Source organism: Eriocheir sinensis, chromosome 12 (assembly GCF_024679095.1).
Source record: "Eriocheir sinensis breed Jianghai 21 chromosome 12, ASM2467909v1, whole genome shotgun sequence".
Classification (NCBI taxonomy): domain Eukaryota; kingdom Metazoa; phylum Arthropoda; class Malacostraca; order Decapoda; family Varunidae; genus Eriocheir; species Eriocheir sinensis.
In genome coordinates this window covers 13,912,696-13,940,561 of record NC_066520.1, presented here as the reverse complement: position 1 = coordinate 13,940,561, position 27,866 = coordinate 13,912,696, and the positions used below count along the sequence as shown (strand labels likewise).

The window sequence follows — 27,866 nt, the reverse complement described above, 5'->3', positions numbered from 1 at the left end:
GAGGACGAACGGCTAGGGAGAGGATGAGGGAGCGAGGGAGAGAGGGAGGACGAACGGCTAAGGAGAGGATGAGGGAGTGAGGGAGAGAGGGAGGACGAACGGCTAAGGAGAGGATGAGGGAGTGAGGGAGGACGAACGGCTAAGGAGAGGATGAGGGAGTGAGGGAGAGAGGGAGGACGAACGGCTAAGGAGAGGATGAGGGAGTGAGGGAGGACGAACGGCTAAGGAGAGGATGAGGGAGTGAGGGAGAGAGGGAGGACGAACGGCTAGGAGAGGATGAGGGAGTGAGGGAGGACGACTGGCTAGGAGAGGATGAGGGAGTGAGAGAGGGAGGACGAACAGCTAGGGAGAGGATGAGGGAGTGAGGGAGGACGACCGGCTAGGAGAGGATGAGGGAGTGAGGGAGAGGGAGGACGACCGGCTAGGGAGAGAATGAGGGAGTGAGGGAGGACGACCGGCTAGGGAGAGAATGAGGGAGTGAGGGAGAGAGAGAGGACGAACGGCTAAGGAGAGAATGAGGGAGTGAGGGAGGACGACCGGCTAGGGAGAGAATGAGGAGTGAGGAGGAATGAGGACGGCTAGGGAGAGAATGAGGGAGTGAGGGAGGACGACCGGCTAGGGAGAGAATGAGGGAGTGAGGGAGTGAATGAGGACGAACGGCTAGGGAGAGAATGAGGGAGTGAGGGAGGACGACCGGCTAGGGAGAGAATGAGGGAGTGAGGGAGTGAATGAGGACGAACGGCTAGGGAGAGAATGAGGGAGTGAGGGAGGACGACCGGCTAGGGAGAGAATGAGGGAGTGAGTGAGGACGAACGGCTAGTGATGGAATGATGGAGTGAGGGATGGAGAGAGGACTATCGTCTAGGGAGGGAATGAGGGAGTGAGGGAGGACGAACGGCTAGGGAGAGGATGAGGGAGTGAGGGAGGACGAACGGCTAAGGAGAGGATGAGGGAGTGAGGGAGGACGAACGGCTAGGGAGGGAATGAGGGAGTGAGGGAGGACGACCGGCTAGGGAGAGAATGAGGGAGTGAATGAGGACGAACGGCTCATTCACTGCTGCTGCATGGTACTTTCCATGCTGCTGCATGGTTCTTTTTCCTTTCCTGCCAGTTTTGGCTGGAGGGAATGGGGGGGTGGGGAGGAGCCTTCGCCTTTGCTGTTCTTCATCTTCCACCTTTGATTAGTTAGTGTAGCTTTTCACAAACAGCCTCGTAAGGACCAGCAGGTCTGCTGTTGTTTGTTCTTCCTTTGTGTTTCTTTGTGAGGGAGTGAGGGAGGACGAACGGCTAGGGAGAGGATGTGAGGGAGTGAGGGAGGACGAACGGCTAGGGAGAGGATGTGAGGGAGTGAGGGAGGACGAACGGCTAGGGAGAGGATGTGAGGGAGAGAGGGAGGGAAGTTAGAGGAGGCGCCTGTACTCCGCCCACACCGTGAACAACAACAAAAGCCATGCCATCGCCCCCACCGCCGACGCTCCGCCCACCACGCCGTCGCCCCGCCCAGCGGCCCGCCCCCGCATCGCCCGAGGCACGCCGCCGCCGCTGGTCTCCCCTCGCGCCACACTCCGCCACGCACGACCACGAGCCGCCCGCCGACGCCACAACCTCCCGCAAAAAAAGACTAAACCCACGAAGCCTTCCCCCGCGGAGCTACGAACCGAGTGCCGCAAGACCAGTGACGGGACGGAGTGACAGCTACGGAGTGGGAGAGACGAAGTGCTAGAGTGAGTGCGTGAGAGTGAGTGGAGTGTGAGCAGGACCGCCACGCAGCGCCTCAAGAGTTGGCCGGGCAGGGTGAAGTAGGACTTGAAGCGTTTGAAGAGGCAGGTGCTCAAGCGTGTCCCGCCGAGGGGAGCGTGCGCGCGGGAGCGGCCGAGGGAGACGCCTGACTAAACACGAGTGATACATGACCGCTACTCGGCCCGCACTTGGTCGCCTCTTGGTTACTCACTTGAGACACTGAGATACTTGGGCCTTGAGGGACAGCCGGACGGACGATTTACCTCTCTCTCTCTGAACCTCAAAAAACTAATATTCGAACAAAAAGCGCAATGAAAAAACTCAACAGCATCTGAAAAGTGTTCTTGTTGCTGTTGTTTTCGCCGTCACCTCCTGCAGACGCCACCACCACCACCGCCACCAAGGCCCTGCACCTCCACAGCCACACCCTCCACCCCACAACACCGCCGCCACCACCGCCACCACCTCACCCCGCCCCGCCAGCCACCCACCGCCCACTATGATGATGTCCGGCGGCATGCCACCCACAGCGGGCGGTATGGGCGTAATGGGCGTCATGGGCGGGTACCTCGGGGGCGGCCGGGAGTACCTGGAGAGCGGCGGCGTGGGCGTGGACTCCTCGGTGTGGGTGCCGCCCTTCTGGGACGACCCGCACCTGGCCGACGCCCACCTCCACGACCCGGGCATCGCCGAGGCCGCCCACATGGGGGAGCCGCCGACCATGGGGGACGTGGGCGGCGGGGACCTCATGGACGCCTTCCCCCCACACCACCAGCACGGTGAGAACGCCCCTCTTCAGTCTCCCTCCGTTCCTTCATCCTCCTGCATGCGTCTCTCTTCCCCTCCATTTTTATTCTCCATCCTGCCGCCGCCTTCTCTTCATAATCTTTTTCCCTCTTTCTCTGACAACCTCATGAACGGCTTACCCAAAAAACATGCGAAAAGCCCCCCCACCCTTCCCCCCTCTCTCCTGTTCCTCTTCCTTCCCATCATCCATCTGCCTCTTCCAACCTCCTCCTCCTCCCCCACCCCACACACATCCACTCGATAAGTTTAATCCTCCTACTCATCCACCTCTGGCCTTTTCCCCTTCGTCACAATCCCAGCTCTTCTTCCTCCCTCTGTTCCCTTGATTCACCTCTGCTTTAATACCTCAATCATTCTCACTTCGCCGTGTCTTACCCCTTCCCCCCTCACCCCTCTCTCCCCCTTGCCCTAACAATAACAGGGTACGAATTCCTCCCCTTAATTCTTCATCCACCTGCCTTTCTCTCTTCTCTCCTTCTCCCCTTTCTTCCCTAGTGACTATGTTTTTTCTCCCCTCTTTCCGCACTGACAATTTTTTTTCTGCCCTTCAATATACGATAACTTTTTTTCTTTCCTCTGCTTCTCCAGCGACAATAGTTTCCTTAGCTTCTTTTCTCTTACCTCTTTACCATCTCTTCCTCTGCCTCTACCTCACTGACATAACTCCTTCCTCTCTCCCTTCCTCCCCACCAGCAATACCTTCGTCTCTTCCCCTTCCACCACCGGCGATATTATCCTCCGCTTCCCTCCCCTCCCCAGCGACCATAACTTCGTCTCCCCTTCTTCCCCAGTTACTACTACTTCTTCCGCTCTCTCTTACCCCCTTCCAAAGACAATAAGAAATAATAAAACACAAATATTACTCCCATTATATAACTTTTTTTCTCGTCATTTCTTTCTTCCCCGCCTCTTGAGCACCCAATACACATACCTCAAACTCAATATATGACTCTCCCCTACATCTACCTCGGGCCCAGACCACTCTTTATATTATTACTGTAACCATGTATAAACTCTAATTTGTCCTCACCCTCCTTTTATTTCCTGAGCTATTCCTTTATACCATTAGCCTTTACCCGATTTTATTTCTGTAGCTTTTACATTAGTTAGCCTTACTTGTATATACATATCTCATTACTCAATTGTCTATTTTCATCTGTGGCAGTCTACCCTTAATTCCTTTCCCATACCTGTTCCCATACCTTTCCCATACCATGCCCCCCATTCTTTACCTACCCGAGTTCTTTAATTATTTATCCTTACCTTATTACCTGCAGTGTATACCTTCCCCATTCACACCTGTAGCACTTCTCCTTTATTCCTTTCCCATATACTTATTTATCCATCCCCAATCCTTTTTTTTTCTTTCCTCTTCACATTTGCATTACGCTACCCCTAATTCTCTCCCCCCTCCATTCCCCAAATTTCTTTACCATTAGCACCCCCCCCTCCCCCCTTCATGATATATCGCTAGAATACTCTCTTTTTTATTTGAGTATAGTTGTGATGCATTTCTGAACCTGGTGTAATTTTTTTTTTTAAGGGGGAGAATATCCTGTTTCGAGTTTTTGTTTTTATAGACGTAGGAAGTTTTGTACTGTTTGTTTTTTATGGTCCTTAGTTTATCTCTTCTCGCCGTTACACAAAACAACTTTTCATAAATTTTCCTTTTTTACCATCTCGCATCCTCTATTTTTAACCCTTTCCTCCTTTCTTCTTCCTTCAGGTCATCATTTTCCCTCTCTCACGCCCTTCTTTCGTGGTCCAGCGCACATAATTAAATTGCATCCCTTCCCCCTTCCCCCTCACAATATCAACACACTTCCCCTCACTTCACCTCTCCCTCCAGCCGCCCCCCCTCCTCCCCTTTCAACCTCACCTGTTACTGGGCCTCACCTTTGCCCTATACCTCTCGATCTAAATGTTCCACGGTGTGTGTGTGTGTGTGTGTGTGTGTGTGTGTGTGTGTGTGTGTGTGTGTGTGTGAATGCGTCGGCGCTCTTGTAATTATTTATACTTGGACAGTTTTGGAATGCCACGTAGATATTCCATTTTCTTCCCAGTTTTCATGAAGTTCGGTCAACTAAAAAGAAATCATTCAAAATTTAAGCACAATTGGTTGATTATCGTCTATTTTGTCTTTCAATTCCGCCTGGATTAAAATTTCGATATATGAAATAAGAAAACTATTCGGGGGTAGGCCTATACTGACATCAATCTGCATATCCTTTAAATAGCTACAATATTCAAATGCAAAAACCATGCTCGCTACAAGAAAAAAATAACAATAGCGTTCCTCAATAATGAACTTGAAACAACGGACTCTAAATGTCAGATTTTTAAAGACTACTATAATGAAGTATACGGTGAGCCATACAGTCTTAAACAGTTCGGCACCCATGTATACATACCGTTTGACAGGGCTTTCGTAGGAGTTGTAGGCTTTACCAGGGTAGTTCGAAAAAGCTTTGGCACCGTTACCATGAAAAAACACTCATGAAAACGTAATTAATTTCATTTTTCGGCTTTTGGAAACAGTTAGCGTGAGAGGCGGCAGCGTCTAAAAATACCGATCTACTATTTTCTTTACAACAAAGGAGACAGCTCAAGGACACAAAAAAATGAAACAATAATAAAAAAAACAGCCCGCTACTCGCTGCTCCAAAAAAAACAAAAAAGAGGTGGCCGAGAGAGGGGTCAATTTCGAGAGGACAACATGCTGTTCGGAATTATAATTAAAACAGCACATCGTCACTCTTACACCAGTGATCGCCGCTCTTCACCTATTAATAAAAAAAAAAATACCTGCCTTAATTCGAGAGCAAGTGAAGAGAAAGAATTAAGCTAGAGAGTGGGTAGGTAGGGGGAGATTTTTTTATTTTTTATATATATCTACGTTATGATCAGGGAAAAGGGTTCGAGGAGGGGAGGAAAAGGGAAGGGAAGAGAAGTAAACATATATCCTAAGGCGTTAATGACAATAAATAATAATAATAGATGATAATAATAAGCCAATAATAATAACGATAACAATAACAACAGCGTCAAAAACGGAAAGAACAACAAGGAGCAGCTTCAGTCCACCTCACTCAACACAGCACACACACACACACACACAGCTCAAAGCAACACATAACAGCACAACACAACCTTTGCCCTCCCTCCCTAACACACACACACACACACACACACACACGGCGCAGCGCTAACACACAGCCGCAATACAACCCACCAACGCGGACAAGGCAATCAACACAGCACAATGCAACACCAACTCGCAACACAACCGAAGTAACCATTGTCGAATATACAACATGAAAAATAGGAGTCATAACGCTTTTGCTGGTAGAACTGATAATAATAATAATAATAATAATAATAATAATAATAATAATAATAATAATAATAATAATAATAATAATAACAATAATAGTAACAGAACAAGAATAAAGGGAAATCGAGACTGAAAACAAGAAAACTATAATCAAACAGTTGTGGAGCTTCATAAAAAACGCACAGTAAAAAAAAAAAAAAATCCGCGGGTTGCTGACGCGCGCATACGCTGACGCCCTTCTCAGTCTTAGAAAAAAAAAGTGCCATGAAAAAAAAAATAGTTCTAGCCCAAATAAAAACTACTTTCTTGACATCTAACTTATCGACAAATGAATGTATAGTCAATTTTAGTTAACATCTTACAGTCTCCACATATTAGCGACGCGGATAATGGTCGTCTTCGTCGTCGTCGTAGTAGTAGTAGTAGTAGTAGCAGTAGTAGTAGCAGTAGTAGTAGTAGTAGCAGTAGTAGTAGTAGTAGCAGTAGTAGTAGTAGTAGTAGTAGTAGTAGTAGTAGTAGCCGTGTCCTCTGATGTAAAAAAAAAAAAGTTGTAGTAGTAGTATTGCCATATATATAATTATCCCTTTTTTTTTTTTTTCATCCGTATTTAACGTTGCAAAGAATAAACAGGCCTCGTATCCATCCTCCCTGACGGCGCGGCGCGAGAGAATAACACTTGCCGCTAAAACCCAAAATAAACTTCTCAAACACTGTATACGAGCCATTTGACAGGGTGTGTGTGTGTGTGTGTGTGTGTGTGTTATTTGTGCCAGGCTTCATTTTGGTTATTTATTATTCTACTTTCTTATAAATTAAGCTTTTTGATTATTGTCTTATTATTTGGCAATTTTTCAAATGTTTTACTTTAGCCATCACACCAAACCATTACAGTCTTTTATGATAAATATCTAGTATATTATGAACAGTATATCCCGCGGTCAATAAACTATCTATATATACTTTTAAATTGTCTATGCCAGTCTATATATCTATTCAGCGCAGCGAGTAGCGGGCTTTTTTTTATTGTTTCCCTTTTTGTGTGCCCTTGTGCTGTCTTTGCTGTAAAAAAAAAATATATGTGTGAGTCCGTATGTTTCTGTCTCTGTGTTTGTCTGTCTCCCTCCTCCGTGAACCAAACCCACCTGTACCCATCTATAAATCTATTGAGCTTTATCTTCCTATTCATCTTTCTATCAGTGTGGATTAATCTCTTTGTCTGCATGTGTCCTCTGTGTCGTGAACCAAAGCACCACAATCTCTCTTTTTACCTCAATCACGTTAGCAAAAGAATATATTTATATAAGGCGCTTCGATTTGTGTTTCGCAATCAAGAAAGGAAGGAGAAAGTACGAAGGAAATAAATAGCAACACTAATAACACTATAGTAAATAGAGGTGGAAGGGATAAAGAGAGAAAGGAAAATAAAAGAAAAGGAAGATCAGTGTTGAGGATAAAGAGGAGGATAAGGAAATAAGGGAGAGTTAGAAAATAAATCCTTAAGGTAACCAGACGGGCAGGTGAGAGGAGCCAGGTTGGGGAAGAGAAAAAGAGGAAGAAAAAATAAAGGAAAAAGAAGATGAATATTGAAGATAGTGAGAAAGGAGAAACTCGAGAAGGTAGAGTGGAAGAGAGATAGAAAAAGGGTTAATCAAGGTTACCAGACATACAGGTGAGAGGAGCCAGGTAAGGACTTCTGATACAGTGAAAGACAGTTCCTTCACGCACATCCTTTACCCTCCCGCCCACAGATTACATGATGAGCGACAGCGTGGTGGTGAAGGAGGAGGAGAGCATCAAGGACGACTATTTCAAGTACAAGGACGCCACCTACGCTAAGTACGTCAAGGACACCGACTACCTGAAGGAGGAAACCAACTACCTGGACGGCGGCGGAGGAGGAGGCGGAGGAGGAGGTGGAGGAGGAGGTGGAGGAGGAGGTAGGGATAGTGTAGGTGGAGGCACAGGTGGAGGAGACAGCACAGGGGGACAGCCAAGTGGAGGAGGAGGTAGTGGAGGTGGAGTGATGGGGGTGAATGGGTCTCCTACAGCATCTCTATCTCCACCCGGCACCATCTCCTCCTCCAGTGGTTCCTCCTCCTCCCTCCACCCCCCTCTCACCTCCCCCCACGTGCAGCAACTTAGCTCCCTCTGCCCGCCCTTCCCCGAGGCCCACCTCACCTCGCTCTCCTCCCACAAGGACGACCTCGACAAGAGTGAGTGCAGGGAGTTGTTGGAGTTCAAGTAGTAGTAGTAGTAGTAGTAGTAGTAGTAGTAGTAGTAGTAGTAGTAGAGTGCAGGGAGTTGTTGGAGTTAAGTAGTAGTAGTAGTAGTAGTAGTAGTAGTAGTAGTAGTAGTAGTAGTAGTAGTAGCAGTAGTAGTAGTAGTAGTAGTAGTAGTAGTATCATAATCATCATCAGTAACGCTCTTATGTTCCTCCTACTACTTCTTTTTATTATTATTATCGTCATTATTATTATTATTGTTGTAGAAAAGCGTGCTCCTCCTCTTCCCCTTCTCTAAATTATTATCACTATCATCCACCATCATCACCATCACCTTCACTATTCATTATCATCTTAACTATCATTAGGATCTATGTAGCATCACACTCACCATTATCACCGCCACTCTACATCATCATCAGTCACATTCATCACCACCACTGTCACCATCAGCACACTCACCCTCACTTACTCATTATCACCATTGTGCATCATCAAAACTACCCTCATCATCATTGTATTTATATCACTATCATCACCCTCACTATCTTCATGGCCACTCCCTACATCACCACCATCACTCTCACTATCATTATTACTTCCTCATCACAATCACCCTATCATCACTATCACCTATATCCATCACCCTCACTATCATTATCACCCCTGCCCGTCACTCCATCAGGACTTCCCTTCCCTCCCCCCCTTTTCCCCCCTCCCCCTTTCACCATTCTAACAAGCCCTCCATTCGACGGTAACTTCCTGTGTTTTCCCAAAGTATCATTCGTGCTTTCTTTTCCTCTCTCTCTCTCTCTCTCTCTCTCTCTCTCGTTTTATTTCTACGTTCTTTCCATTTTTTTTCCTTCATCTCACTGTCTCTTTCTTTATCGTTCTTTTTTCCCATTCTCCTCTCTTTCTTTCTCTACCTTTCTCTTTCTACTCCTCACTTTTCTTCTCTCTTTATTTTCTATGTATCTATCTCTCCCTTCTTTCTCTCTCCGGCAACTTCGCATAACAGAACTTTCCTCACACACACACACACACACACACACACACACACACACACACACTTCTTCGGAAACAGAAGTTAAAATTATCAAAATCAAATACAAAATCTTAATTCACTTCACATACAGACATTAAGGAAAAAAAAAATTCACACACAAAGAAATAATGAGAGCAATACTCAATAAAGACAGTTAATAAGTAAGTTGTTGGGCGTTATGAACCCTTGACATATTTCGAAACACTGAGTCGAAACTAGGCGATGCACTGAAGCTTCGCGAGACTGAACTACCACTGTGCGTGTGTGTGTGTGTGTGTGTGTGTGTGTGAAGCTAAATATGCCTAACATCTCCATCTGAGCGTAAGGCTGTTACTCTCCACACACAAAATACGATCAAATGACCATCACCGTTGATTAAGTTAAATAAATCCTTTCGTCGTAAGTTAAAATTTCGAAGCGTTAAAATTTAATCAGTATATAAGCGGCCTCCAAGCTGCTTAAAATTCCTGTGGTGTGAAAAATAGCACACACACACACACACACACACACACGGTAAAGGCCAGTCCTTGTGCAGTAGTCATCTGAGGTAGCGTGGAAGATAGGGAAGCGATGATTGATGGGAGGAGGAGGAGGAGGAGGATGGGGAGGAGGAGGAGCGGAATGACGAGGAGGAGGAGGTGTGAGGATGCGGAAAAGGAAGAGGAAGGGAAGATAGCCACGCCTGATAAGGGATGACAAGAGGAAAAGGAAGATAAATATTTTACGTAGAACCGAAAGAGATTTGAGAAAGAAAATGAAAAATGGGTTGAATGGGGAGACTGAGGAAAATGTGAGAAAATACGGAATGGAGAAATGTAGGTAACAGAGAGAGAGAGAGAGAGAGAGAGAGAGAGAGAGAGAGAGAGAGGGCAGCGGTCAGCGGGAGAGAAGGTTTATTTAGCGAACCGCCGTCTAAACAAACCCCTGACGGAGGCAAATTGACCATCTCCCTCCACCTTCTCTCTCTCTCTCTCTCTCTTTCTCTCATCCTTCACCTTACGTAACTCAGCCACAAACGCAATACAAACACATAAACAAAAAGATACACACATACAAATACTTACCAACCCCACAATATACATCCACACAAAATCATAATAAAACACAATAAAACAAACACACAAACACGCAAACACATACACACAAACACTTATACACTCACCATCACTCTAAGGCAATGAAGTCAGCGTTAGTCTGCCCCACGCGCGCGAAAAATGCACTAAATTCATAAGTAAACATTCCCCTCCAGCCATTCCCTCCCTTATGATCGGAGGTGATGGTGGTCTGTGACGTCACGGCCTGGCTAAGTCACGTGACATTGTCCTGCTTCGTGATTGGGTGGTTGATGGTTACGTGATGGAGTTTGATTTGGCGGGAAGTTTAAATGAGAGTTGGTGGAGTTTTTTTTTTTTCTTGTGTTGCTGCTGAATGATTATGATGACTAATGATGATGATGTGGTGATGGTGGTGGTGATGTAAACATGAGTTGGTGTTTATGATTCTTTTTGTAGGATTGGAATCTATACATTTGAGTGGTAAGTAAAGTTTTAGGGTTATTTTTTATACGCATGCGCTAAAACCACCTGCTCATCTCTCTCTCTCTCTCTCTCTCTCTCTCATACGCATTTAAGAAAGGAATAAACAAAGAAAACGCAACAATAGTTTTAAATTATTCAACAACAATAACAATAACAACATAACAATAGTACCTTCACCACCACCAGGCGACAATGAAGGAGAGGGAAGAGGAAAAAGATGAGGAGGAGGAGGAGGAAAGGGAGGAAGAAGAGAGGAAAAGGAAGGAGCCAAAGCCAAACATTATGAGTCTCGTATCGGCGACAGAGCGGCGACCTGGAGAGAGAGAGAGAGAGAGAGAGAGAGAGAGAGAGAGAGAGAGAGAGAGAGAGAGAGAGAGAGAGAGAGAGAGAGAGAGAGAGAGAGAGAGAGAGAGAGAGAGAGAGGCGGTGGAATATAAGGGAGGGAGAGAGGGAGGAAGGAGAGGAGGTAAAGGTAGATTGACGGAAAGAGGTGGATGAGAGAGAGAGAGAGAGAGAGAGAGAGAGAGAGAGAGAGAGAGAGAGAGAGAGAGAGAGAGAGAGAAGGTTATATATAGTGATGGAGGAGGAAAAAAAAAGTTGGAAAAGAGTAGAGACTGTAGTGGGGAGTTGGGAGGAAGAACTATCACTGGTTGGGGAGGGAGATAGTGGGTGATGGGGAGGGTAAATAAATGGGGAAGGAAAAGGAAGTGAAATCATGGGGAGAGAACATTTAAGGAAGGATAATACAAGGTGTGTAAAGGAGAGACAAATGGGGTGATTGGGGAGGTTAAGAAATGGGGAGATGGGGAGGATAAGAAAGAAATGGGGAGATGGGGAGGTTAAGAAAGAAATAGGGAGATGGGGAGATTAAGAAAGAAATAGGGAGATGGGGAGGTTAAGAAAGAAATGGGGAGATGGGGAGGATAAGAAAGAAATGGGGAGATGGGGAGCATAAGAAAGAAATGGAGAAATGGGGAGGATAAGAAAGAAATAGGGAGATGGGGAGAATAAGAAAAAAAATGGAGTGATGGGGAGGTTAAGAAATGGGAAGATGGGGAGGATAAGAAAGAAATGGGGAGATGGGGAGGATAAGAAAAAATTGGGAGATGGGGAGGATAAAAAAGAAGTGGGGAGATGGGGAGGATAAGAAAGAAATTGGGAGATGGGAAGGATAAAGAAGAAGTGGGGAGATGGGGAGGATAAAAAAGAAGTGGGGAGATGGGGAGGATAAGAAAAAAATGGAGTGATGGGGAGGTTAAGAAATGGGAAGATGGGGAGGATAAGAAAGAAATTGGGAGATGGGGAGGTTAAGAGAAATGGGGAGATGGGAAAGTTAAGAAAGACTAATGGGGAGGTTATGAAAGAGTAATAGGTGATGGGGAGGTTAAGAAAAGGAGTGATGGGGAGAGAAAGACAGGATGGGAAGATGGGGGAAGTTAAAAAATGGGGTAGTGGGGAGATTAATTAAGAAAGAAATGGAGTGATGGGGAGAGAAAGAAAGGGTGAGGAATAGAAAATAAAAAGTGATAAAAAAAGTGTGAAGAGAAACAGGAAGAATGAATCGTAGAAAATATATAGGGCAGTGAGATGAAAGGGAGGGGGAGGGAGAGGGAGGGGGGAGAGGGAGGGAGGAAGGGGGGAGAGGGGTGAAAGGGTACTGTTTAGTGGAATATGGGACAAGGGGGGAAGAAAGGGGAATAGGGGAGAAGGTGGAGAGAGAGAGAGAGAGAGAGAGAGAGAGAGAGAGAGAGAGAGAGAGAGGACGCTAGACACGAAAAAAGATATATAGAAAAAAAAGGACAATAAAAGAAAAAAAACGCACAAAAATAACAAAAAACAAATAAAAACAAAACTAATAAAAAAGGAAATGAACAGAAACAAAAAGAAGAAAAAAAATCATGAGAAAGGAAAAAAAGAAATGGAGCGAAACCACACACACACACACACACACACACACACACACACACACACACACACACACACACACACACACACACACGGGTCAAGGGAGGCTTTGTGTTTCGCGTTTGTTTATGATCAAGGGATTGGAGGAACGGAGGAACACGGGGAGGGGAGGAGGGAGGGAAGGAGGGAGGGGAGAGGGAGAGAGAGAAAGGGGAAGCGAAACGGAGATAGGGTAAGGAAGGGATGGGAGGAGGAGGAGGAGGAGGAGGAGGAGGAAGTGAAGGTGAGTGGATGGTAGAGATTTAGAGAGAGAGAGAGAGAGAGAGAGAGAGAGAGAGAGAGAGAGAGAGAGAGAGAGAGAGAGAGAGAGAGAGAGAGAGAGAGAGACGAAGCGGAAAATGTTAGAAAAAATATAAATAATGAAAAAAAATGACTCAACTTAATACATAAACACAAACGAATCTTGACAAAAAAAAAAACGATAAATTGAAAAAAAAAATAATATAAAACTCGAAACTTATTAATGAAGAAATCGAGGAACGTGAAAAACAATCTATTCCCTCGCTCCCTCCCTTCTCCCTCCCTTCTCTCCCTCCTATACTCCTCTCTCCCTCCTTACCTTCCCTCCCTTCCTCACTGACCACCTACACACATAGCCCATCACCGCGTAGGAGAGAGAGGGAGAGGGAGGAGAGGGTAGAGAAGGGGAAAGGGAGGAAAGGGGAGAGGGAGGAGAGTGAATGAAAAGGGAGAGTTGGAAGAGGGAAGGAAAGGGGAGAGGTAGGAGAGGGAAAGAAAGGGAAGAGAGAAAGAGAGGAGGTAAAAATGAAAAGGAAGGAAAAGAAAGAAAATGTCAGGGAGGGAAAGGTGAAGAGGGAGAAAGGGAGGTAAAGTAGGAAGGAAAAGGTTAGGAAGGAAGAGAAGGAAAGAGGGAGGGAGAGAAGGAGGAAAATACTAAAGGAGGGAATGAAAGAAATTTAGTCAAGGAATAAGAGAGTAGGAAGGAGAGAGGGAAGAAAGGAGATAAGGAAGGAAGGAAAAAGAAAAAAAAAGAAAGAAGGAGAGAAGGAGGAAAACACTGAAGGAGGGAGAGAAAGAGACAGAGAAGGGAAAGAAGTCAGTCACCGCATAAGCCAAGTATGAAGGAAAGGAAGAAGATAAGGAAGGAAAAGAGGAAACGGAGGGGAGAGAGAGAGAGAGAGAGAGAGAGAGAGAGAGAGAGAGAGAGAGAGAGAGAGAGAGAGAGAGAGAGAGAGAGAGAGAGAGAGAGGGGGGGGGGGGTGGAGACGTGAAGGGGGAGGAATTCACTCACCAGGTAGTTGAGGTCATGTAAGGGGAGGTCAGGGGGTCAAAAGCCTGCGAGAGAGAGAGAGAGAGAGAGAGAGAGAGAGAGAGAGAGAGAGAGAGAGAGAGAGAGAGAGAGAGAGAGAGAGAGAGAGAGAGAGAGAGAGAGTAACCTGATCGCCTCACCTCCGGATTTTTAACTCCCTTATTTTGGTTGTTCCATTAAAGGGTTTACATTCTCCCCGTAGCCATCTGCCTCCCGCGTATACAGTCCGTCAGCCGCCCTGCCACGCCTCGCCCCGCCCCGCGCTGACCCGACACGCTGGAAATAACACAAAATAAATAAAAGAGTAAATAAAACAAATAAAATAACAACAGTAACAAGTGAGGTCAGTAAAAATATAGAGGCAATAATGACAGCGACAATGATGATGATGATGATGATGATGATGATGATGATGATGATGATAATAAATGTAATAACACCAAGTAATGACATAGTAGTAGTAGTAGCAGTAGTAGTTGTAGTAGTAGTAGTAGTAGTAGTAATAATATTTGTAGTTGTAGTAGTAGTAGTAATAGTTGTAGTAGTAGTAGTAGTAATAGTAGTAGTAGTAGTAGTAGTAGTAGTAGTAGTAGTAGTAGTAGTAGTAATATTTGTAGTAGTAGTAGTAGTAGTAGTAGTAGTAGTAGTATATAACGTTAAGTAACAAATCATTTCAGATATTTTATTTTGCTTACGTCATTATTTATATTTCTTTTTCTTGCTATTTTTCATTTCAATCTCTCCTTTTTATCCTTTTCCCTTAAAGTTCTATTCCATCATTTCTTTTTCATCTCCATATCGTTATTATTTTCTCACTCCTTTCCTCTTCTTATTATTCTCATCTTACCCTATCCTCCTCCTCCTCCTCCTCCTCCTCCTCCTCCTCCTCCTCCTCGTATTCCTATTATCACCGCGGCGTCCCTTGTCCTCCTATTTTCCTCTTTTTGTTTGCCCCGTTTCCCCGCCTCGTGCCTCTTGTTTGCAGTAAACGAATGCGTGTTTGCTCCTCCCCCCCTCCCCACAAACCCCCCATCTCTCTCTCTCTTCGCTAATCACATTTTTGCCTTAAATACCGTCCCGTTACCTATATTTACCGTCTTTTTTTTTTGCTTTATATCTTTAGTGAGCCGTAGAATTTAATCCGTTTTCTTTTATCTTTCGCAATGCCCGTTCACTTACTCTACTTGCAAGTGTCCATATATATAATACTCTCTCTCTCTCTCTCTCTCTGTCCATCTATCCCTATTTTTCGTATAGTATTCACTGTATATGGTTTAATTTCTCTTTACACTGACCCCCTTCACTGTATTTCGTCTCTCTCGGCCTTCCTCTCCCTCTCCCTCTCTCCCTCTCTCTCATCGACGTACACGCCCTTAGTCAGCCCGTGCCCGTCATGAAGCTCTCCGGCCTGTCATCGTATAATTCACCTCCTCACCGCGCCTCCTTTCCACATTCTTGCAAGCTGTGTATTTATTTTATCACGCTCCACTCGCCTGCCCCAGCACTCCTTATTTTGGTATGTTCGCCCTATCGCCCATCCTTGCAGATTTGGGATTTTTTGCTCCTCTTCATCTGTTTCATGTGAGGTTTTCTATGGTGTTGTTGTTGTTGTTTTTTTGCATAGGTCTTTTTTTTATCCATCCTATCATTTTTTTTTTACTTTACTTCATATGTTTCTTGTTTTTAAGTTTCATTCATCTATAGCTTACGTAAGTTTCTATAGGATGTATGTTTTTGTTTTTTTCCTTTTTGTATTAGATTATTCTCCTTTTAGATTTTTTAGATTTTTTTTTTCCGCCTACTCATTAGTTCTTGTAAATATCCATGTATGAGTCTCTGAGTAAATGCTTCTCTTTTTATTACAATTATTTTGCTTTGAGGTTTTTCTTAGTGCTTTTATCTATATCTGTCGATCTATTTATCTATCTATCTATCTATATCTGTAGCCCTCTGTCATTCTGTCGTCTATGTCTAATTTTATCTTCACCTTTCGCTTCACTAGAAAAAAAAATAATCACAAAGAACACATATTTCCTTCGCTTCATTTCATTCTTTCATTCTGTCGTCTGTCTAATTTTATCTTCAACTCATCATCTTTCGCTTCACCAGAAAAACAAAAAATAATGATCACAAAGAACACTCATTTCCTTCGCTTGATTTATGTTCGTATGTGCTTGACTGTAGAAGAGAAAGTAACGAGAGACAGAGTTCACTAATTCCCTTTCCTGCCAACAGAGGGCGGACACGGCGGCGATAAGGGCAAGGCAGGAGACGGCGCCAAACCCAAGACGAAGAGAAAACCCAGAGTGCTCTTCTCTCAGGTGAGCCCCAGGTGGAGAGGAGAGAGGACAGGTGTGAAGGAGGCGGCTGGTGGAGAAGAGAGAAAAGCATGCAGGACAAAAGGGTTAAAGGGGTGAAACAAATGAAAGTAAATGAATAGTATGAAGGAGAAAGAAAATGAGAATATGAGTGATAGAAGTAAAAGTGTGAAAGAGGAGGCTGGTGAGGGAGGAGAAGAGAAAGGAAAGCAGGCGAAACGGTAGAAAAGACTAGAGAAATGTGAGTAAATGAGAGATATGAATGAGAAAATGAGAATATGGATAAAGAGGAGAAAGGGCAAGTGTGAAACGGTAGACTAGAGAAATGTGAGTAAATGAAAAGAATTAATGGGAAAATGAGAATAGGGAATAGGAATAGGAGAAAGGGTAAGCGTGAAGAAGGAACCTGTTGGGGAAAACGAGAAAGGAACGATAGAGAAAAGGTGAAAAAGATGAGAGAAGTAAATGAATGGTGTAAATATAGAAAAAAATGATTATATGGGTAAAGAGGAGAGAGGGGAGGTGTGATTGAAGAGGTTGGAGAAGAAGAGGAGAAAGGAAGGAAAGTGAAAAAGGTAGAAAACATGAGAAAAAGGAGTAAATGAATGGCATGGAGAGAAAAAATGAAAGGAGGAAGTGGGAAAAGGGTTGAAAGGGTGAACCAAGTCAGAATAAGTTAATGGTGTAAAGAAGAATAAAAAAAAAGAATATGGGAGATAGAGATAGGGAAGAGAAAATGCGGAGATGAAATGCGTAAAAGAGAAATGAAAGTATATGAACAAAAGGACAACAAAATCAGGAATAATGGAGTGATTGTTATAGATAGGGTTCACACACACACACACACACACACACACACACACACACACACACACACACACACACACACACACATATTATGAACCTGAAAGACTTTATGAGAGAGAGGATGATGGATGGGAAGAATATAAGGGAGGGAAGTAGACAGGGAGGGAGGGAGGGAAGTAGGGAGAGAGGGAGGGAGGGAGGGAGGAAAGGAAAGGCGGGAGGTAGGTAGATGTTGTGACGGTGGAGATTATACTTATCTCCTTTTGGTATACACACATCCTCCCCTCCTCCCTCCCCTCCCTCCATCTCTCCTCTTTCCTTTCCTCCACTCCTCCCTCTCTACTATATTATCTCTCCTTCCCTTTTTCCTATTTTTTTCCAGTTTCTTTTTTTTTTTTTTTTTTTTTTTTTTTATTTTTTTTTTTTTTTTTTTTCACACACACACACACACACACACACACACACACACACACACACACACACACACACACACACACACACACACACACACACACACACACACACACACACACACACACACACACACACACACACACACACACACCAAGCTCCCTATTCCCACAGTCTCCTCTCCCTTCTTTCTCTCCCTCCCTCCCTTCCACCCATCACCTCCTCCTCCTCCTCCTCCTCCTCCTCCTCGCCCTTGGCCTGGGAAACCTCTACGGTGTTTATGTGGTAAGATTAAGCCAGTAGAATACAGGCCACAGAACACACTCACACACACACACACACACACACACACACACACACACACACACACACACACACACACACGTACACACGCAGTTCCGGGAGCCATTGTATATTTGTCTCACCATCGGAGGTTTTATTAATGGCTTCTGTGTGTGTGTGTGTGTGTGTGTGTGTGTGTGTGTGTGTGTGTGTGTGTGTGTGTGTGTGTGTGTGTGTGTGACGGGGGATACATGGACAAAAAATGAAGGTGTATGAATGTAAACCAAAATTCACTTTCAAGATAAAAAAAAAAGATTAGTAGTCAAAGGAAAGGGTATGTTGAAATGTGTGTGTGTGTGTGTGTGTGTGTGTGTGTGTGTGTGTGTGTGTGTGTGTGTGTGTGTGTGTGTGTGTCCATTAAGGGGTGGGTGCGTGGGTGGTGCGGTTGTGTGGCGGATTATGACATTTTGTTTATTTTGGTCCGCCCTACCTGGGGATATATTATGATGCCCTCGAGGACTCCCCCTCTCCCCCTCTCCCTCTCTCTCTCTCTCTCTCTCTCTCTCTCTCTCTCTCTCTCTCTCCCCCCCGTTCCTTCCCTATAATCGAAGCCCATCATTTTTTCCTCCCCTCTCCCTCCCTTAATGTTCCCATCTCCATCACTTTTTTCCTTTCTTTTTTTTCTTTGTTGACACACGCCTCCCCTCCATGGCTCATCTTCATCTTCCTCCTCCTCCTCCTCCTCCTCCTCCTCCCTCTCCCTCCCACACCTTCCTCATCCTTCTTCTTCCTCCTGATTTTCCTATTTTGTCATCGTTTTGTTTTCATTCTTTTTAGACATGAATTCTTAAAAGCCAAAATTTATGGATATGCGGATTTTTTTTTTCTTTATTCACGCCTAGAAAAATGTTGTAAATATGACTTTTGCTCTCGCTTCAGTGTCTATAAAAATAATATTCTTTTGTGGACATATTGACGCATGGTGGTAAAAAAAAATTCGCTGTATTTCCATTTCCATATTTCTATGCCATGTGAAAAAAAATACTGGTTAAGATTTTATAGCCCACTTACTGTTTGGGTACCTTCCTCCTCTCGTCACAACCTTAAGCCACACATCTAAGGAAGGATGGTCGACAAAACTCTACGATTAGATCACACTTCACGTGCTATATCACAACTGTGCCTCTCTTCACCTGCCCTAATTTCAGCTAAAATATTACACCTGTTTGTGTCTTTACCTGCCCTAACTCTTTCCTACCCATGTAATACACCTGCCTATGTCTTCACCTGCCCTAGCTTATCCCAGCACACCTGTCACACCTGCCTATTTCCCTTCACCTGCCCTAACTCATCCCAACTCCCCCAGGCCCAGGTGTACGAGCTGGAGAGGAGGTTCAAGCAGCAGCGTTACCTGTCGGCCCCGGAGCGGGAACACCTGGCGGGGCTGCTCAAGCTCACCTCCACGCAGGTCAAAATCTGGTTCCAGAATCGCCGCTACAAATGCAAGAGACAACGACAGGACAAGAACCTCGAGATGAGCACCGCCGCCGCCGCTGCCGCCGCCGCCTCCATGGCCTCCGTCACCTCGCCCCGTCGTGTGGCCGTCCCCGTGAGTCGGGTGGGGGATGGGGGCGAGGGATGGGGGGCAGGATGGGTGAGTGACACGCGGGGGGGAACGACAAGTGGAAGGGTAGAGATGAGGGAGAGTGATGGAGTGAATGAGGTGGGTAAGAGGGGGAAGAGGGAGAAGCGGAAAAGGGGAAGAAACAGCAAAGTGGAGGGAGGACAAGAATTAGAGGGGAGGCGGAAGGGGGAACAAACAGTGATGATGGGAAGAGAGAAAGATTATAAGGAAGGCAGTGGAAGTGAAGGGAAGGGAAGAGAAACGATGAATATGGGAATGAAGAAAAGGAAAAGGGAGTAGACAGAAATTGAAAAGCTTTCTTATAAAAGAATTTGAAAGGATAAAAACGGATGGAAAAACTAAAACCAGACCAAAGACAAAAATCACAATGACAATAAATACCTTGTAAATATAAACACCAGAACAAAGTAATAAGCCATATGAAAGGTGCCACGTCCTTATGAAACAAAACAATGGCTTCGGAATACGTGAAAAAAAAACACTGAATAAACTTACACACGAAATAACCCACACAGACCAACGGCGACAGAAACAACAACAATAGTCACCTCTCAAACTAAACTATATTCACGGTAACATCGAAACTAAGCCCCGCCCACGACACCAAAGTCACCACCAATCAGATGTAACCGTTCAGAGCCTCTACCATTCACATGCGGCCTAGAGTGGAGAGGAGGAGCCAATGACTAGCTACATACCGGGAAAGGGGGAGGGGCTTAAATTCGCCAGTATAGTGAACAGAATATAAGTAATGATAATAGAAGCTAATATTTAACAGACATGATTAATACATACTTCACAGACCACCTAAGATACACCACCACCACCGTCCCTTAACTAACATATTTTCTCCCTTTATTTCATAGGTATTGGTGAGGGACGGAAAGCCTTGTCCAACCGGCTACCCCCCCGCCTACCCCCCAGCCTACACGCCGCCCCAGTACTCCCCCCCAGCCTACCAGTGCCCGTACACGGCTCAGACAGCGGGCTACCCTCAAACACAAACCTTCAACCAGCAAACCTTACGGACCTGGTGATAGCAACGGCTGCGCGGGAGAACGGAAGACGGGAAGATGAGGATGGAAAAGGAAGCTATTCAGAAGGAAAAGAGGAAAGGAGAGGAAAGGAAAAGGATGGAGAAACAGACAACGATGAGAAACCAGATAAAAGCAGAGAAGGAGAACAGGAGGAAGAGTAATAAGAAAGGACAGCCAGAAAGAGGGGGGGAAGGAAAAAAGATGGAGCAAGAAATAATGAAGAGAAGCGAGATAGGAGAAGAGGAAAGGAAAAAATGGTAAAGCTGTAACTGCGCGTGGCGGCGGTGCGCATCTCCGTCCCATTGGAAGGAAGGAAAAAAGGAATGGAAAAGGAAAAGAGGAAGAGGGCAGAGAAGACAAAGGAATGATGTAATGTGTAAAAATGAGTATCGTAAGAAAATTAGTTTAAGGGGAAAAGAGGCAATGATTTAGAAGCCGTATCTCTCCTCGTCCTCTTTCTTCCTGGCGAGAAAGAGGAAGTGTACAAGGGTCTCTTAGATGCGCTGTAAATAATTAGGAAGTTTTTTTAACGTACGAATTTGTAGGGAGAACAAAAATGTCTATTATCACAAGAAAGATAATATTGGGTTAGGCCTTTGTGATACATTGTAAGAAAACGACGAAGGGAAAAGTGTATAACTATTTTTCCCAAGTTTAATGACTAACTTTTATTATTATTATTATTATTATTATTATTATTATTATTATTATTATTATTATTATTATTATTATTATTATTATTATTATTATTATTATTATTATTATTATTTCTATTGACAGCCCCACTATGTTCCTTTCAGGAGAGTAATGTTACGTTTATTTACCTTAGACGGAAAAAAAAAAACGATAAGAATCCAGGTACACACACACACACACACACACACACACACACACACACACACACACACACACACACACACACACATTAGTATCTCTGTTTCCTTTTCCTCGTTCCTCACACTCCTTTTCTCCTTTTTCCTCATCATTCTTTATCACATCAACCCCCACCCACACCTTTGCGTCTCCACCCTCCTCCTTGTCCCCTCTTCCTCACCTCGGCCCCCTCACACACCCTCCCCCTCTCAACGAACAACTCTCCCCTCCACTCCCCACTTTCCCTCTCTCTCCCACTTCTATATTCCACGGCGCTCCTCACGCACTCCCTTCTCCCATTTCTTGTCCATAAGTTCAAATTCTTCACACTACATTTTCTTCATCCCGCCTAACGATTGTACATTGTCGACACCTTGAAACACACTCACTGTAATTTATAGTTGTAGATTTAATGAGGTCTTTTTTTCCCTTTTTCTCTGTCCCCTTAAAATTTTGTACAATGTAGACTTTTGTAGGTAAATGCTCCGTGTTCCTATCGACGATACAAAACATCCCTCTGTGTCCATGCTGCTAACCTATATTTTTACACAATAATAACACGTGAAACTAAAGATGTTGAGTTTAATCTTTTTACAAATTTAGGAAGCATCAAAGGGGTATTTTTCTCTCCTTCAGTCTGTACTTTCCCTTTACATTTTACCTTTCATCCTTATTTCTCCCATCTGACTTGTCTTTCTCTTTGCTTCTTGAACCACTCACTGTTTTTATTTATTTATTCATTTATTTTACAGCAAGGGAGGCAGCTCAAGGGGAAAAAACAAAAACAGGAATAAAAAAAGGCTCGCTGGACGCTGCTCCAACAAAGGAAAACAGAACGAGAGGTCAAAAGAGAGGTCAATTTCGGGTGGAGAGATGTCTTGATTTTCTTAATGGTGGAAATAGAAAGTTTGACCTGTGGGTTGGGAATGCTTCTTAGCGGTGCAGGAGTGGTGGTGTTTACCTATGGCAGACTCCTGGGATTTAGCTTTTGTCCTGCTCCAGTCTAAGTAAATTTTGATTGAAGGGATTTTTTTTTCAGGACGCAAGTGAAGGCAAATTAAGAAGTTCCTACGACCTAAAAGAAAACCAATAATAAACAAAAAAAGATGAAAAGTTCCTACGACCTAAAAGAAATCCAATAATAAACAAAAAAAGTGAAAAGTTCCTACGATCGAAAAGGAAAACAAAGATAAACAATCAAAACTTCCTGAGATCGAAGAGTAAAACAAAGATAAGCACAAGGAAACACAGTTTAAAAGTTCCTGCGGCCGAAGAGAAAAACAAAGAAAAACAATTAAACTTCCTTAGATCGAGTAGAGAAAAAAATAAACAAGAAAACAAGTAGAAATTTCCTCCCGCCGATGGAAAAACAATAAACAAAAAAAAAAGTTCCAACGACCTAAGAGAAAAACAAAAATTAACAAAAAAGCATTAAATTCTTCCAACAACCGGACAAAAACAAAATTAACAAAGAAAGCATTAAATTCTTCCAACTACCGGACAAAAACAAAATTAACAAAAAAACATGAAATTCTTCCAACTACCGGACAAAAACAAAATTAACAAAAAAAGCATTAAATTCTTCCAACTACCGGACAAAAACAAAAATTAACAAAAAAACATTAAATTCTTCCAACTACCGGACAAAAACAAAATTAACAAAAAAAAGCATTAAATTCTTCCAACTACCGGACAAAAACAAAATTAACAAAAAAAGCATTGAATTCTTCCAACTACCGGACAAAAACAAAATTAACAAAAAAAGCATTAAATTCTTCCAACTACCGGACAAAAACAAAATTAACAAAAAAAGCATTAAATTCTTCCAACAACCAATCAAAAACAAAAATTAACAAAAAAACATTAAATGTGCTTGTGCATCAAAAATGTACGCATGTGTGTATGAACGTATGTGTGTATGTATGTATGAATTAATGTATATGCATGTATGTGCTCTCTCTATGTATGTATACATGAATGAATGTATGTGTGTATGTATGTGCTCTCTCTCTCTCTCTCTCTCTCTCTCTCTCTCTCTCTCTCTCTCTCTCTCTCTCTCTCTCTCTCATTTATCCCTACTATAACCGAACACACACACACACACACACACACACACACACACACATATATCCCCCCCCCTACACACACAGGGCAGGATGGGGGGAGAGAAGAGGAAAACAGGGGCGGTAAATTGATATTCATGTACTGACTCTGGCGGCCATTATGGAAGGCAGTGTTTAGGTGGGCTAATGATGTCACTGTCAACACGGGGTGGAGAGAGAGAGAGAGAGAGAGAGAGAGAGAGGATGGTTGGCTCAGATACCAGTCTCTCTCTCTCTCTCTCTCTCTCGTGTCAACAGTAACCAGACCCCTCTCTGGCTTCGGGCATTAAATGGTCAGACGCGTTCATTTAATACACCAATAGAAAGGAAAAGAGGTGCAATCGTGTGTGTGTGTGTGTGTGTGTGTGTAAATAAGTTCCGGTTAAGTCAGATCACATGATTAAAACAAAACAGATAAGGATTGCAAACTGTACCTATAACAAACGATGGCATACGCGTTACACTCCATCTTAATATAAATCGGACTATTCTGTTGCAACACAAACGGAAGAAACTTTTATCCGTTCTAACCTGCTCCTTCAGACACAGTTGCTGGAAAACGACTATTTAAAGGGGCAATCAACGACCAGCCTGTACACGCATAATAGCCAAGTTTTAAGGGAATGCCAAAAAGTTATTTAGTCACCCTAATGGATGTCGTATCTTAGAGTTAACAAAGACTCTGAGTAATTGATTGATTGATTGATTAGGCTGTAGATTCATGGCACCAAAATGACCCTGAGTAGGTGAACAATTCTCCCGTCCACTCCCCACTTTCCCTCTCTCTCCCACTCTCTATATTCCACGCCGTCCCTCACTCACTCCCATCTGCCATTTCTTCTCCATAAGTTCAAATTCTTCACACTACATTTTCTTCGTCCCGCGGGATCTCGTAGACTATACACTTTGTTTTTTGCAGTGGCCTAACTATGGGGAACTTCCAGATGAATGCTCAAACTACATCTTCAATGCTTATATACCTACAATGCTGTGAGGATGTGTACCATAAAATTTCACTCAAATAATTCAAATTGGTACTCAACAAAATATGGGAGGAAAACATCGCTCACCCAGTTTTCTTAACGAGATAATTGGCAACTCCATCTCGCAGTCATTCCATCATGCCGTTGCCTTATTTTATACTCAAAGAAACTATATACAGCCTATTTGAACCTGTCATAGTCTTTGCTGCCTTACATAACACACCACAAGCCCAACGAGCAACCACCCGCATGCTGCACGGAGGGGGGGGGGGGGGGGGGCGCGAAGGGCAGCAGAAACAGGAGCAGAGACAGCAGGAGGGATTTAAAAGGCAGCGGCATTAGTTCTGGCATGTGTCACGTCACCCCAAAGGAGAATGGGTAAGTTTTGAAGGGTACCTGTTGTCACCTGTATCCGCACTGGAGTGGGTGGAGGTGAGAGGCAGCGGAGTGGAGGCGGCCATATTGCCTGCCCCCTTCCACTTACTTTCTGAATGTTGTTGTGTTATATGGGGCAGCAGGCACAATGATGAGCTGTGCATAGCAAGGCGTGAAATTTGCACATCACTAACAGCACCACCTCACCTGCATCATGCGTGAAGGGGCGGCCCGGGGTCACGGTGTTCAACGGCGGCGCTTGTTGTGAACACAGTGGCGGGAGGGGACGGGGCAGCGGCAGCGTCACGGGATTATCGTACTTAACAGCTATTAGTATTTGCTTGTTTGACCCAATAATTTTCCACTCACAAATAATGCTGCATGATTATACCTATTGTTAAAAACGTCAATAACTGATTTATTTTTAAATGTAAAGGATAAATAGACGTTTTTAATGCTAATCTGATAATCGTATTTTGTAATAATTGTCGCAATCAGTGAATGGTGCTACACTGGTGCTGCCATCTGTGCACAGGTGCCTGCCACCACTCTGTGATCAAATATGGCGTATATAGCATTTTCATTTTATAATAGTCTTTTTGGCCTCAACTACTCTGCAACTCTTAAAATACTCAACATTTTTTTTGTTTGGTATTTCAATGGAATGAAATGCTGGTGAACCCCAAGGCAGGAGCTTTTTTTTTCTTTTCTTGGCCACGATGGAGCGAACTGGTGCTGCATCACTCGGTTGGCTCATCCTTGATCATCCCCGCCCTGCCGCCCGGCCTTCCTGAAACACCTTTTGACACTGGTGGCGCGAGTTTCTGGCCTTGGTGCCAATTGTAACATGGGTGCTATGCCTTTAACGGCGAAAACATAAACACTTTGACGGTCAAGCTTTGCTGCAGTTATTTCCGACACTGTTCCGTTCGAAATCGGTATTCAGTGAGTGCATTACTTGCTAAGGAGTCCAACCCTACTACCAGCCCGGCAGACAGCTACTTAATCTCAAAGGGTAACAAAATAGTGCAAGTCGTTTCCTTACTGAGTGTATTTATTGTTAACTCAACCAATTCAGCAACAAACCTTACTGACGACAGCGGCAGCCAACAGGTGTGCAGGTGTCCTCGGGGGAATCCAGCGAAGCACCATCAGAAGCGTCAGATGAAGCTTCGAAACGTACCGCTGCTCACGAACATTGGCCCGATATCAAGATTCACTCACTACGATCTACTAAACCCCTTGTATGACGGACACTAACAGATAACTTCAACCTCTCTCTCTCTCTCTCTCAAACGGCCCCATCGTATTACATTCAGCATCTCACGGAGTTCCATAAATAACAAAATCATCAATATCAATATCAACTAGACACGCAGTGGCTCTCTCGACTCTACAGGTACAGACATAAGGTAAGGGGATAAGATGGGATTTCGGGAAGGTAATAAGAAAGCTCTATTACTAAAGGTATCAGTAAAACCAAACTATAAAAGAAAGCAAAGCGGATATTGTGAGTGAAAGCAGCGACAACACGTAAACAGTCGAGGCATACTTACAACAGCATACCAGGAGTTCACCGGGGAGGTAATCAGACCCGCGAGACAAAGATTGAAAGACAGAAATTCGTAGAGCTATTCAACGTTCCCTGACCATGTAACGAATTCATATTTTTAACACACACACACACACACACACACACACACACACACACACACACACACACCTTGGAATGCTTTAGGCTAATAGGTAGAGGTAGTGAGAGCGAAGAATATCCATGAGTGCAGGATATAGCACCAGATACAGAGGACAACATGAGAGTAGCTAAAATACTGTATGCTACAACTAGACACACACACACACACACACACACACACACACACACACACACACACACACACATGATTGGATGACACGTTAACTTGAATCGTCACCACTTTATTGTTTTGTCAGTTAATGAAAGGTACTGATCACCTCTTCAGTCACACTAACACATATCACAGCTCGTCGTGTAACCTCCTTAACAAAAGTTCGGATCAGCACGCTAGAGTTGTCTCCTTTTAATTAGTTTTCCATTGACGTTGTAGCTGAGATGTGCAGTCCCCCATGAAACTCTCTCCCACCCTTGAGGACGTAACACTGAGACGCTGAGTGATAGACAGCCGTTTTCGTGTGGTCTTCGCTTTATATTCCAGCGATCTAAAGGTGGTTCATCTTCGTACTAGAGGGTGTCCAACTTCTTGTACTATGTAAGGTCACTGATATGAAGGTGTTTCTGGTGTTAGGTGACTGTGGTGCGGCAAGGAAAGAGTCGTTCAACACACCACATCGTCCCTCTGATCTCACTCCTGGAAGCCTTTGTTAGTGACTCCTCCCGCCCCGTCTGTCTCTTTGTACGACGGCGGAAGATCATTTGCTTCGGGCGCTGAGGGGGATAAGCTCGACATGGCTGCTTCTTGCCGTTTGGACGATGACGACGGTGACGATATCGAGGAATGTGCAGAGGAGGTTGGGTACTGTGGCTGTGGGACTGAGTTCGAAGCCTGGGGCACGGGAGGGTATATTGGTTGTTGTTGCTGAGCCATTTGGAGAGACTCGTTGGCGGCTGCGACCTGCTGCTGCTGGAGGCGGTTCACGGCGAGCTGGGCTTCGAGCCGATTCTGGAGCACCTCGTTCTCGATCTTCGTCTTCTTCAGCTGCTCCTCCAACTTCGCCTGCTCCTCCTTTTTCTCCTTTTGCTTCAGTAAGGCCTTGTTCACTGACGGACCTGTTGTGTGAGGAGGGGAGGCATATGAAAATTGCGTTTAGTTATGCATGACTTTTTTTCTGGTTATGTTGGTTACTTGTGGCGTTTTTTTATATTCACGATGGATTTTTTTTTTAATGATTTCTTTGTTTCAGTTAAATGTTTGCGATTGTGCTTTCTACTGTCTAATTTTTCAGTATTTTGCTCTCTTTCTTTGTCTCTCTGTCCATCTCCTTCCAAAGTTGTCAGATTGTCTTACTCAGCCTCTTATATTTACCGACTTCCGACCCAAAAACTGTCTCGTGGACCCCAATAAGGAGATTCACTGAAAATTATCGTTAAAATAGTTAGTTCCTGATGTTTCTTGGC

At 44.3% G+C, this 27,866-nt stretch overlaps 2 protein-coding genes and 1 long non-coding RNA gene across 4 annotated transcripts in view; 1 reads left to right on the top strand and 2 right to left on the bottom strand.

Annotated features, from left to right (window-relative positions):
- The window catches only part of LOC126997453 (uncharacterized), a 47,270-nt gene extending 21,970 nt beyond the window's left edge, over window positions 1-25,300 (bottom strand). Inside the window, exons 1-2 of the long non-coding RNA XR_007752127.1 lie at window positions 24,962-25,300; window positions 14,062-14,197 (exon numbers count right to left, since the gene is read on the bottom strand). This is a non-coding gene — a long non-coding RNA (uncharacterized LOC126997453). The remainder of the gene's footprint in view (window positions 1-14,061; window positions 14,198-24,961) is intronic.
- On the top strand, window positions 1,542-21,866 carry LOC126997450 (homeobox protein HMX1-like). Of its 2 annotated transcripts, none has more exons than XM_050858545.1 (5): window positions 1,542-2,519; window positions 7,630-8,094; window positions 16,157-16,242; window positions 19,106-19,393; window positions 20,251-21,866. In XM_050858545.1, the coding sequence occupies exons 1-5, from the start codon at window positions 2,240-2,242 to the stop codon at window positions 20,419-20,421; spliced, it is 1,290 nt and encodes a 429-aa protein (XP_050714502.1). In that variant the 5' UTR covers window positions 1,542-2,239; the 3' UTR covers window positions 20,422-21,866. The 2 variants fall into 2 exon arrangements, with proteins under 2 accessions (XP_050714502.1, XP_050714503.1); XM_050858546.1 differs by having other exon boundaries at window positions 1,544-2,519; window positions 19,106-19,348.
- Window positions 25,301-25,787: 487 nt separating the features above from the next.
- Window positions 25,788-27,866, bottom strand: part of LOC126997448 (NPC intracellular cholesterol transporter 1-like) — a 30,164-nt gene continuing 28,085 nt past the window's right edge. The window contains exon 25 of the mRNA XM_050858544.1: window positions 25,788-27,518. Coding sequence (XP_050714501.1) covers window positions 27,094-27,518 — 425 coding nt within the window. The 3' untranslated portion in view covers window positions 25,788-27,093. The remainder of the gene's footprint in view (window positions 27,519-27,866) is intronic.